Consider the following 11,674-nt stretch of genomic DNA (forward strand, 5'->3'; position numbering starts at 1 on the left):
CATTAAGTCACACTAAATCAAATTTCCTCATTGTCTGATAAAAAATAAAAATGAAAATAAATCAGCTTCAGGTTTGTCTTCAGTTCCCTGCCAAGTAGCAACACTTTCACTTTACAGAAAAGATTTAGAGAGAGTCAATCCTCCATTTACATCACAATGTTTAAGACTAAAACTCTACAGCTCAGCTGATGGATTCAGTTTATATTGTCACATGACACAAACTTCAGAAAATGAAGTGGTTGAAATTATTTTGCAGTTTCTCACATTAAGTCTCCCTTTCATTTCTCGGATACAGAAAACTACAGACTTCAATTTCCAAAAGCTTTCGTGTTTTTATTATTTTAAGATTTGAACATTTGTCAAGAAAATTAAACAAACAAAAAACAAAATAGTTTTGTTTGATCAACTTTTCCAAGAACGTTTATCCCCACTAATAAACCCACTTCCTGTCGCTAGCTGACCCGTGTGGCTAAAAAAAAAACCTTAAAATGAACATCCTGAACAGTTTCTTTACACATTAGTCACTCCAGATCCTTCTTACACTGCGAACCAACACAAACATTTGACAGTCATCCAAAAACAGTTGTCCAAAAATATTACATCGAACTGATGAAATTCATTCATTAGGGTGGAAATCAGAAAAAGTATATTATTTAACATATTTAACTCTGCAGGAGTCAGTGGATGGAGCTGCGCTTCAAGTTGGCAAAGCTACCACTCAAAAAAATATTTCAAGTTTTTGAAAAAGCAGCAGCAGCCTCAGAAATGTTGAATACTATTTTCTCAACTAGTTTTCTCTGATTATATAAACTAAGCAGGACTGTGTGATAATTTACACTGCAACTCATACCTCCTTCTTCAAAAACATATCTTCATTTAAGTGATGAAGTTTTCCTTCACCAGCCGTTAGTACCTGACTCAGAGAGGAACCTACGGGTTCTTTGCTGTGAACCTCATCTTTGTGCCGGGCCTGTGGCCCTCCGGCTCCGGGTGGACGGTCCTGAAGGTCAGGTTGATGCGCGGGCCCCGGTCGTGGTATTCCTTTGCCACTTGATGCTGATGAAGAGAAAAGGACTGATGAGGAAAGCGTCTGCAATGCTCCAGGAAGAGTCTGATAAAGTATCGGGAACGTGGGCAAGTGTCTGCTAATGTGCAACACTTACAGATGCGGAACGTAACTTTTATAAAAATATATATATTCATTTTACACATTTGTTAAAACTGTCATTATGTTGTGATATGTTGAGACAGATAATCTCTGTAAAGGTGGCTTATTGCCGTCTGAAGAAATGAACCGCTTCTGATGAAAAACAACCAATCAGAGCCAGGGGGAGGATCTTAGTGCTGTCAATCAACTCATGTTCCCGCTGCTAAATGTGCTAATGATGGAGAAACAACTTACCATTCCAGGAAAACCGTTACTGCCGTCATTGGTGGCTATGCTAACAAGCCTTAGCATTCAAAACAGAAGCTGTGGGATCAGCAGTACGTACAAGAGCCTGATTGACAGCACTAAGACCCTCTTCCTGCCTCTGATTGGTTGCTTCTGATTAGTACAGGGAGAAGGCAGAGGAGCTTGATTACCCGTCTCATTCCCAACCGTCACAACCTGGTGACAGTTTCAATCTAAAAAATATATTTTTTATAAAAGTTACATACTGCAGTCTTTTAACCTATTCACCGTTCAGATTCTATTACTTTTAATGATAAATGTGAGAATAGTATGAAAATTTTTTCCTTATTTTAAAGCAATAACAGGAAAGAAGAGACATCAAACTGGCGTAATGACAACCAATGACAAATCTCTGGTTAGAGATTTATTAATAATTCACATTATTCAGAAGAGGAAAATCCTACTGGGTGTTTGTATTACAAATCGTTTACCATATTGAAACAAAGAAAAAAAAAACTATTTGGAGTTAAACTGGATTTTAAATCAGTGATGGGTTCAATTCATTTAATCTGAGGAATAATCTGTCCCAACATAAACGTCCCTCTTTGTCTTCAACTCCACAGTTAAGACCATTACGTTACCTCTAAGTTTTCTAAAATGCAAAGATTCTCAAATTCAACACTGTTCCATAAAATTCAGTGTCATACAGTAAAACCACCTGAGCCTCAGCTCTTCCTGGTCTCTATTAAAGTCAACACCACGCCGCCATTTTGATGAAACATCCGAGTCTATTAAAAAAGAGGGGGGGGGGGGAAGCAAAAGTAGAAAACAGGAAACAGTGGCGTGAAATAAATGGCATCCACCAACAAGACTTACTTATTCACCTCTCAGCCTAAGTAAATGTCAGTCACCTTTAGATCAGCTTATTAACAGTATGTGGACCTTTTGCATCGGTGATCCAGTACGCTTGTTGATTCTTTAAATCTTCTACACACACTCACACTTGCGTAAAAAACAACTTACTCTGTTTTTAAAACGGAGCCCTTCAGGCAGGGCAGACATTCAGACTCACTGCTGATTAATGACCTGAGTGATCTCCTCTCCCTGAACTCAATCTAAAGCTCCACCGATGCCTTTGTTGGGTCAGCTGGAGAGACGTCAACATAAAACAGGCCTGACCTTATCTTATGTTCTGTTAGCGCTCGCAGCTTTTATCCTGGCTCTTTACTTTCCACGTGTTTTATTCTCTTGCTCTTTAGTTTGTCACTTTACGACTCCACTAATTCTGTTTAATGAGAGGGAAACAATGGAAAGCTTTGAAAAAAAAAAAGAAACCTCATGAGGGAGTACAAACAGCGTTCATACAATTTTTGATGTGAACGTGTGCTAACAATGTTAAGAGCTTTCGTGCACAATAACAATGAATCCATTCTAATTCTGATTCTCTGTGGCGTTCCTCATGGCACCGTTTATGAGCCTCTGCTATTGAGACCCAGAAATGTTGCTTTCATGATTAAACTCCACCACTTTTAACATAAACAAAAATCACAAAAGATTACAAAATTCAGATTTTAACATACAAACATATTTTCAGTATTTTTTTTTCCCATTTTGAATTTTATGTCATCTTTTTTCTAAGTAACTGTATGGCACCGATTGTAGAAATAATTAAATGATGATGCTAACAGCGCCTTATAGTTTACTTTAAAACAACTGCTGAATGCTTTATTTTTGCTTAAAAAAACACAAAACTCTCATGTAGTTTGGCAGTTTTAAGCTTTCTGTGATTTGTTTTCTCTAAACAAAGTGAAATAAATCAACCCTTAATGACACAATGTGTTTAACCTTTGTTTTTGTCACAAAGTTATGATTTTACCCATGTGAAATTATCCTGCAAACCATATCATACCCTCACTCTATTGCACACTTTAAGTTTCCTCCACTAATTTAAACCAAGAAGCTGCCTGAGCCTAAAATAAACGTCTCTTCTTGAAAGGTGAGGCTCTAAACTCCCCGGGAGAAGCAGATCTGTCCTGGCCGCCTGTCAGTGGTGGAAGGAACTCAGTCAAAGCACAAGACTATTTACTGTAAACATTGAGGCTTGGTTGTGAAAGTCTTGAACTCTTGATTAAAAGTGAGTTAAAACCTGCCTGCCAGTCGTCCTGCGTGGCTCCCTCCATCAGCAGCAGAGTCCCGTGGCTCAGAGGAATCCGGATTCGCTCCACATACGTGTAGTCGCCGTTGTCCTCCTGACATGGAAGCAGATCGATGCAAAACACGGACCGAGAGTTATAAACTCAGACCTTTAAATCAGAGTGTGTAAATCCCTTTGACTTAAACTGAGCGAGAACCAACAACTGATTTCAAATACACATATAATACAAAATGCAGGTTTTTAGTATTAAGTCCTCTTTTTTATCAGAATTTCCAAAACAGAAGGTGATTTATGGATCTCTTTGTTTTTTGTCTTATAGATTGGAAACACTCACTGTATCTATCCTATTTCTCTCTCTCTTTTTTTTTTTTTTTTTTTTTTACAAAGTTTTATAAATTTATTTCAAACCCTAAAAATAAAAACAAAAACAGTGGTTCTGTAAAAATGACAAAATTCCTATAGTAGATATTTATCTTTTTTCCTCAACGGGTCATGTAATCTTTGCGGCTCTAAGAGAGTTTCATTTCACTGGAATGAGAGTGAAAATGGCTCTTTGGATTGCAAAGGTTGCAGATTCCTGATTTACATCTAAAGCATCTTACCTGCTGAAACTTGCATTCAGAGAAATAAACAGCTTTTTCACCCGACTTCAGCTGTAATTAAAACTACATTTTCCCTAAATGTGAGCCAAATTTTGGCCCTGATGCCCAAACCAAACTGAGACAGAAAAATCCCACAAGAAAAAGAAAAACATAGAATATATAAGATCAAACAATCCAAAATTTAAGACCTGTGATTGACGTATTTAAGGCCAACTTAGTCTTTTTTAGTTAATTCAAGACATTTTTAAGGCTTTAAATGTGGATGCGTGAATTTAAAACTGTTTTAAGGACGTGCGGGCACGCCGCTTAATAACCATGCGTAAAAATGAAGCAAATAGTAAATATTTGAGGTCGGGGAAAGCAGCTGTCGTCGCCCTGATCTCACCGCGGAAGGCTGCTTGCGAAGGCTGAACGCTCTGGTGTCGCCCAGACTCAGAGACGCGATGGTGGGCTTGGGGCCCAAAGAGGCCTCGTCGTCGCTGTGCCAGCCGATGCTGTCGTGTCCGTCTCGATACAAGTTACACAGCAGCGAGTTGAAGGTGCAGCCGCTGGCCTGCTCCACCGCCTCTCTGAGGGCGACCAGCAGCGGATGCCACTGCGTGGAGAGGAGGAGGAGGAGACGACGATGAAATGATTCAAGATGGGAATATTGAGAACATCGTCACAGAGCTGTTAATCTACGGTGGAGTGTCGGGAACTAAAACAAAAAATAATTGTGAGCATAAAGTTATTACAATAATAATATATCATACAAGAAAAAAAAATGTTGAAATAAAACGAGAATACGGTCGTAACACTACAACTTTATTCTGGTAAATTACAGTTCTCGTACTTTGACTTCAATCTCGTATTATTTTGACTTTATTTTAATAGTATTATGGCTTTATTCTCATAGAATTATGACTGTATTCTCGTGTTTTCAGTCGTTTACTTTTTCTTTGCATGGCCATAATTGTAAATCTGTCAAAATAAAGAAATAAAGAAATATGCGACAAGAAAATAAGATAAAAACACAGCTGTGTGAAATAAATTCGGGTGTTCTTAGACTTCACCCCTAAACTTCAGTTAAATGTAAAGTGATATTACATCACAGATCATCACAAAGCAGCAGAAACCGCTTCATGTTGAAAGAAATACCCTAAAAGATGCAAAAAATAATTATTATTCCAATTTTAAGATAGGAGCATAAACATTTCATTGCCTAAAAGGGAATAAGTTAGCATTCCTTTAGTGGACGCTTGATCATTTGTAGCAAATAATCCATAAAAATACCTCCAACATCAACATGTGAAAAGCTCAGGCCTTCATGCTCCACTTATCAATACAGTGTGGAGCTGAACTGTTGATTACGTTTTGGATTCACCGATTAACAGCTAGACAGCGAAGGCGATAACAGGAGAGTTTTCTTAAACAGAATTTGAAGTTAAAACTATGAGATGAGTTGAGGAAATAATAAATCGTGTATATATTTCTGTTCAGTTTTGGCTCACTTACTGTTCTGACTATACTGTTCTTTCAGCAAATGGCCTTTTTTTAGAGTCTGTAAACTCCAGTTAACAATTAATTGATTACTGGTTTCAATAATCGATTGATCACGATTAATCAGATCAGCCTGATTAATTGTTTCAGGTACCTGTGTGTTGGCAGCCATAGTGGAGTGAGAGTATGTGTACGGTAACTCTCCGAACCAGCAGGTGAGCCTGGGCTCTTCATACGCCTCACCTGGACAAATAGAAACAATCAGAGCGTCACAAAAATGTTCATGTTTATAATAAGAATGAGAAAGTCACAATAATGTTTATTAGAGCGAAAGCATTTAATTACTTATTTTTTTTTAGAAATTCAATGCACTTCTTTAACACAAACATCAAAACTGTGGCAAGCCTTAAAATCCTTTCTGAATTTACTTTTCTTCACAGAAAACAGCAGCAATTTCAAAATAAAAGCATCCCTAATGTCTTTAAACAACATCAGTAAATAAATTGAACCTTTTCAAGTTGAACAGAGCAGGAAGAGAACTGGTCCTAAATCGTTTTTGTTTTTTTTGCTTCTGGTAAACCATTTTGCCACCAAAGTGTGTTTCCAGCCGGCGGCGGACGACTGAATCTAACTTGACTCTCGTTCTCTTGTTGCCTTTGGGCCTCTCCCGAGAAACGATTCTCTGGCTCTCTGCTTATTTTGGCCGATCCTCTGGTACAGAAACACGGTCGAACCAAAACAAACTGCATGACAGGCCATCACTTGTACTGGGACTGAATTATGACAGGACCCGGGGAACGAGCGTTTATAAGTATGAGAAGAAATTTAAACACTTCTTCCATAAAAAGACAGGATCAGAGGGAAAGAAGTTAGAAGTTTGTATGTGGCTTAATTTAGACGCCAAGTGGATGGAAAAACTGAGTCAGAGCATTAAAGTGGCTCAGTAAAAAAATAGACAAAAATATTAGCAATAAGTATTTTAAAGATAAAAATACCTTTGTGAAAATACCTCACGTTTGATTTTAATTACGTTTTCTGGTCAACCACGATTCCGAAATTGTGTGTTGTTTTTTTTTTTTTTACATTAGCGTAATAGCGACGATGGTTTGTGCCCATTTGTAATGGAAACGCAGGCTGTGTTAATGAAGTCAGATGGAAAGTAACAATCTAAGTCCATCTACAGATGAACTAGTTTACAATCCTGTGGTCCAAATGGGCAGCCCGTGTTGACAAAGCATAATGTGCAAGAATATTGGAATGATTAATAGAAAACTGTAGTGAAGAGTTGGTTCATTTTACAGGAAGTCTCTGTTCTTCCTTGAGTTTAATCACGCAGAAACAACGTCTGTTCAGACTTGTTCTCTCTTTTGTTTGTTGTTGTTTTCTGGTGTTTGTTCCTTCCCTCCCCACAGACTAAAGATGAAAATACTTTATTAAAAAAGGAAATGCTAAAGTGGAGGAAGACAGCCTGGAACTGTGACCCTGAGGCCATATAAAGATTTTGTAACCTCAATGCTTCAAAAAGAAAGAATAACACAAACAAAATGGCAGAAACAAAGCACATCTTCTCTCAGCAGATCCTTCAACCAACACCAATCGTATGTTGTTGACAAAGAATGAAGACCTTATAAAACCTGACCCTGACCTCTCACCCCCCCACTAGGTTTACATCATCCTGCTGTCATGTCTGAAGCGGCGCTGTCGCGGAGCTGCTCATCAGATGGACGAGAGCCAGCAGGGAGGAAAAGGAGACTGGAGGGAAAAGTGTGGCTTCAGCTCAACATGATGCCTTCATACAGAGTGAATGTTGTGTTTTTATCCAGTTTAATCAATAAACCAATTTCATTTGCACATTTCAACAACAAAGTTGAAAGTGTTTTACATCTTGAAAGCTTTTTTTTTTACAGCCGTAAATTGTGAGTAACATTTTGTCAAGTGTCATCAAAATCATCAACACACATCAGACATGTTGGTCGACGTTCCAGCTACTATGGGTCAGAAGGCAACTCTGATTAATAACTCTGTTAGACAAACATCTGCGAAACCTGAAGTAAACAAACGTTTCAATGCGAACCCAAAACAAAAAGCTGAACTGCTAAAGCTATTCTAGATTATAAACTATGTGATTCTGTTCCCCCCCACATTGTGCCCTGTTGGTCTGGAGTTGGTTCTGCTGGTACCCACCCAGTCTGTAGTTCGTCTTCTGGGACCATGGCAGCTCCGCTAGCAGCTTACTGAACATCCGGTCAGCCTCCTCTGGTGTGAGGAACCCGGGCCGCAGCCGCAGCCTGAACGCATTCAAAACAAATACAACATACATACATACATACATACATACATATATATATATATATATATATATATATATATATACACATACATACATACATATATATATATATATATATATATACACATACATACATACATATATATATATATATATATATACACATACATACATACATACATATATATATATATATATATATATATATATATATATATATATATATATATATATATATATATAGACACACACACACACACACATTGATAAAATCTTTTTTTAAGGGTTAGGGTTAGTGATGAGGTACACGGGATGTAAGTAACAATCAGTGCGTTTTAATTAATTTACATTTGATGAAGATAAATTTGATTGCAGCCTCTTTCTGTTACATGTACACATAAGACACGAACTAAGACATGATGACGTTTTTATTTGTCGAAATTCAAAAGGTAATCCGTGACCGATTGTTTGAGTGACTGCTGCCACCTAGTGGACTCAAACAGCCACTGCAGATTGGTTTTAGCTTCAACAAGTATGGTGGATTGTTTGTTTAAATGTCTGGTGCTTAAACACGTTTCCTTCCTCACTAGCATCGTACTCACCAAGACACCCCAGAAGGCCCGAGACTTATTTCATAATCACCCAAATGTCTGTTGAAAGAATTTATTTTGTTATTCTTTGTTCATCTCTGTTTAAAAGAACTGAAATCTTAAAAATATTCCCTGTAACAAAGGGTCAAATATGTGCTTTCAATCCCAATAAGTCTTAAAAACTGAACCAGAGTTTAACTTACTCTATTACTTTCTCTGGAGGCACTTCTCTTATTGGCTGCAGGGATTGAAATGACAGGAAGTTTAAGTGTATTTTAAACTCAAACACAGCTGACATGGATCAGTTTTATAGTTCACCTTGGAGGGTTTGTGAAACTCAAATGCTTTAGATGTTTTCTGGTTGCCAAATCCCCATGTACCAGAGGCGGCGTTAACATTTTTGGGTTGATTGTTTAGGCCGCTCGCTGTAAAGGGGGAGAAAGAAAAAAATAAAAAATAAAAAAATAAAAAAAGGCTCAGATTTTCTGTCTATTATCCTTTGTTTTTAGAAAGTGGTAAAATGTGCCTTTCCTTTGATTTTGAATAGTTCAATTACTATAGAAAGCAGAATTGCGAGTCTCCAAGAAAATAAAATATTAAAAGGGGCAATATTATGTATTTTCTGGGCACCTGGTGCCATCTTGTAGCATAAGTGACTATGTTACCTTCAGTTGTTACAAAACGTGTATAATATGACTTTAAAAAGTGTTGATTTTGTAACTTAATGCTTTGAAATTAGGTCTCTGTCTCTTTAATAAACTCCTGTTCTCTCTGAAACTCTTCTTTCAGAAAGTCATCACAATACAGCTTCTCTATTAACCCTTTAACAACATTTTTACCAGTGATGCTCTGAGAAGTAGCTCCTATAATGAGCTCAGTAGATACACATTTCCATCAGGTGTTTGCTAACTGATGAAGGCTAGTCTGAAGGAGCTGAGTGGGGGAGTCACAGGAGAGGGCTGGAAGCTGTGTCCTTCAGGAGGGTGTACAATTACAGCACGATGTAAAACTCAAAAAAGACAATTTTACATAATACTACACCTTTCCTTCAGAGTTTCCGCCTCACAGAGCAGCCCTCCCCTGCTACTTCTCTCCTCAGCTCCTTCAGATTAGCCAGCAGCACTTGGAAGAACTGGAAGAAGTAGCTCATTATAGGAGCTACTTCTCAGTGCAAAAGCAAAAAAAAAAAAAAGATGTTAAAAGGTTAATAGAGGAGCCATGTTGTGATGACTTCAGGAAGAGCAGGAGTTTTTAAAGAGACAGAGGACCAATTTCTCTGTTTAAAAGAACTGAAATCTTAAAACTATTCCCTGTAACAAAGGGTCAAATATGTGCTTTCAATGCAAATAAGTCTTAAAAACTGAACCAGAGTTTAACTTACTCTATTACTTTCTCTGGAGGCACTTCTCTTAATATGACTTCACTTTTGAAGTCATATTTGATATGTACAGCATTTTTATGACAACCCAAGGTAACTTAGCAACTTGGTCGTGCTATAAAATGACACTATGTGGCTGGGAATTACATAATACTGCCACGTTAATTATCAGAAATGCCCATTTTCACAACTGAAAAGGAGACCTTAAAATTACCAGTTTGACTGTTTGAGGGTTTTGGCAGCTGTTTGGCCCAGGAACCCTGGACTCTTGCACGCTGGCGCTTATCTGACATCCCATCCAATCTGAAGTCAGACAGAGAGATGAATAAATATGGCCTATCATTCACATTTAAGATCATTTCTTCTCAAATTAAACTAAATAACACATCAATGCTGTTGGATATGAGTGTTTTTATTTTTTATTTTATTGAGCAAAGTCAATGTCTTCCTTTGAGAATCCTTCCATTGATTTGCTTAGTTGTAAGATAGAGGCGGAGTGTCTTTGTCCACAACTAAACACTTCTGAGGTAAAGATGCGATTATGTGATGTAAAAATTGAAGAAAGAAAGAAAGAAAGAAAGAAAGAAAGAAAAGAAAAAGAAAGCTGCCTTAGGTGAACGTGGAAGCATTTTTATGTTTGTTTTTTCAGGAAGGTAGAGTTTTATCTCGGTTAAAAACCGATTTACAACAACACATGAGAGCAAATAGAAAAACCGAGCATGACCTGTAGATGAAATTAGAAACACAGTAAAGTTACAGAGCATTCTAGCTAGTAGCCTTACGTCTGCAACATCAATGCACTCGCTATTAATAACGCAAAAGTATTCTCAAATTAATAAAATACGTCGAAAGATAAGATGCCCTCAATAAAGTGGCTCTTCTGAAGCTTTTAGTCAGACTGTCCGAACAAATGTAACCAAAAAGAGAGAAAACAGCCAGTCTGTTAAAAGTTACGTAAATATTATTAGAAGCTGACAGATTTATGAAAAACATCAAAATAAAAACCTTCAAATACTCACCTAAATAGCAGCTCAAGTCAAGAGAGACTTACAATAATACTGATGTCTGTCAGCCATTGCTACCGTGTTACAGAAAAATAGATCCTACTTCAAACTATCAAGCCTCATCAAGGTTCCTATGCAATGTTCATGTCTGTGGTCTCAATCATGTAATATATATACCCAGTTCTTAATGCGTGCACTGTACCTAAAAGTAACACCATATTTCCACCTGAACATATTATTAAGCAATAATTGAAGTACTTTTAAGTATATACGTCATATCTGTTTTACTTCATGGTCACTGTTAAAGATAAAAATCTAAACTATTTAAGACCAAATCGAAGCAGTTTAAAGATCTGGACATTTACATAACTAAGCCACTGTACTTCAATTGAACTGTACAGAATAAATTTCAATATTTAGAAATTTTTATTTTTATTTTTTACAGGGGTGTCACACTTTCAAGTCTCTTAAAAATATAAAAATATAAAAATTCCTTTGACACACTAAATGGATCAGGACGCTGACATAAGATGCAAGGATTGCATCTTATGTCAGCATGCTGGAAAATCTCTATTTCGTTAGTTTTGGGAAATGTTGTCTCTGCTGCCCAGATATTGAGCAGTTAGCATGTCATGGCAGTCATGACACTGCTGCCTAGTCTTCAGAGTCCTTATCAGATTTGTTGCAGGACCAGAGATCGTCACTCCCACATATTTATCCCACCTTTGGGATAAATAAAGTATTTCTGTACTGGCACAATTTTGTGAATAAAATCTGAGAATA

General features: G+C 37.2%; 1 protein-coding gene across 1 annotated transcript; it reads right to left on the bottom strand.

Moving 5' to 3' along the window:
- Window positions 1-312: 312 nt before the first annotated feature.
- alkbh3 (alkB homolog 3, alpha-ketoglutarate dependent dioxygenase) lies at window positions 313-11,014 on the bottom strand. Its single transcript, XM_014968786.2, has 10 exons — window positions 10,907-11,014; window positions 10,102-10,190; window positions 8,828-8,934; window positions 8,713-8,747; window positions 8,522-8,569; window positions 7,814-7,917; window positions 5,784-5,872; window positions 4,536-4,745; window positions 3,544-3,642; window positions 313-1,056 (listed from the first exon to the last, which is right to left on the bottom strand). Exons 2-10 carry the CDS (start codon window positions 10,178-10,180, stop codon window positions 931-933), a joined length of 897 nt encoding a protein of 298 aa, XP_014824272.2. The 5' UTR covers window positions 10,181-10,190; window positions 10,907-11,014; the 3' UTR covers window positions 313-930.
- Between the last annotated feature and the right edge of the window lie 660 nt (window positions 11,015-11,674).

Source organism: Poecilia mexicana, unplaced genomic scaffold (assembly GCF_051168715.1).
Source record: "Poecilia mexicana isolate PSO_F unplaced genomic scaffold, ASM5116871v1 scaffold_6, whole genome shotgun sequence".
NCBI classification, from domain to species: domain Eukaryota; kingdom Metazoa; phylum Chordata; class Actinopteri; order Cyprinodontiformes; family Poeciliidae; genus Poecilia; species Poecilia mexicana.

Coding starts and splice junctions, on each gene's coding strand:
- alkbh3 (XM_014968786.2), bottom strand. CDS start 10,180: ATGTCAGATAAGCGCCAGCGTGCAAGAGTCCAGGGTTCCTGGGCCAAA. Junction 8,748..8,827: donor AGTTTCACAAACCCTCCAAG/GTGAACTATAAA, acceptor CAATCCCTGCAG/CCAATAAGAGAAGTGCCTCC. Junction 7,918..8,521: donor GGGCCTTCTGGGGTGTCTTG/GTGAGTACGATG, acceptor GAATGCGTTCAG/GCTGCGGCTGCGGCCCGGGT.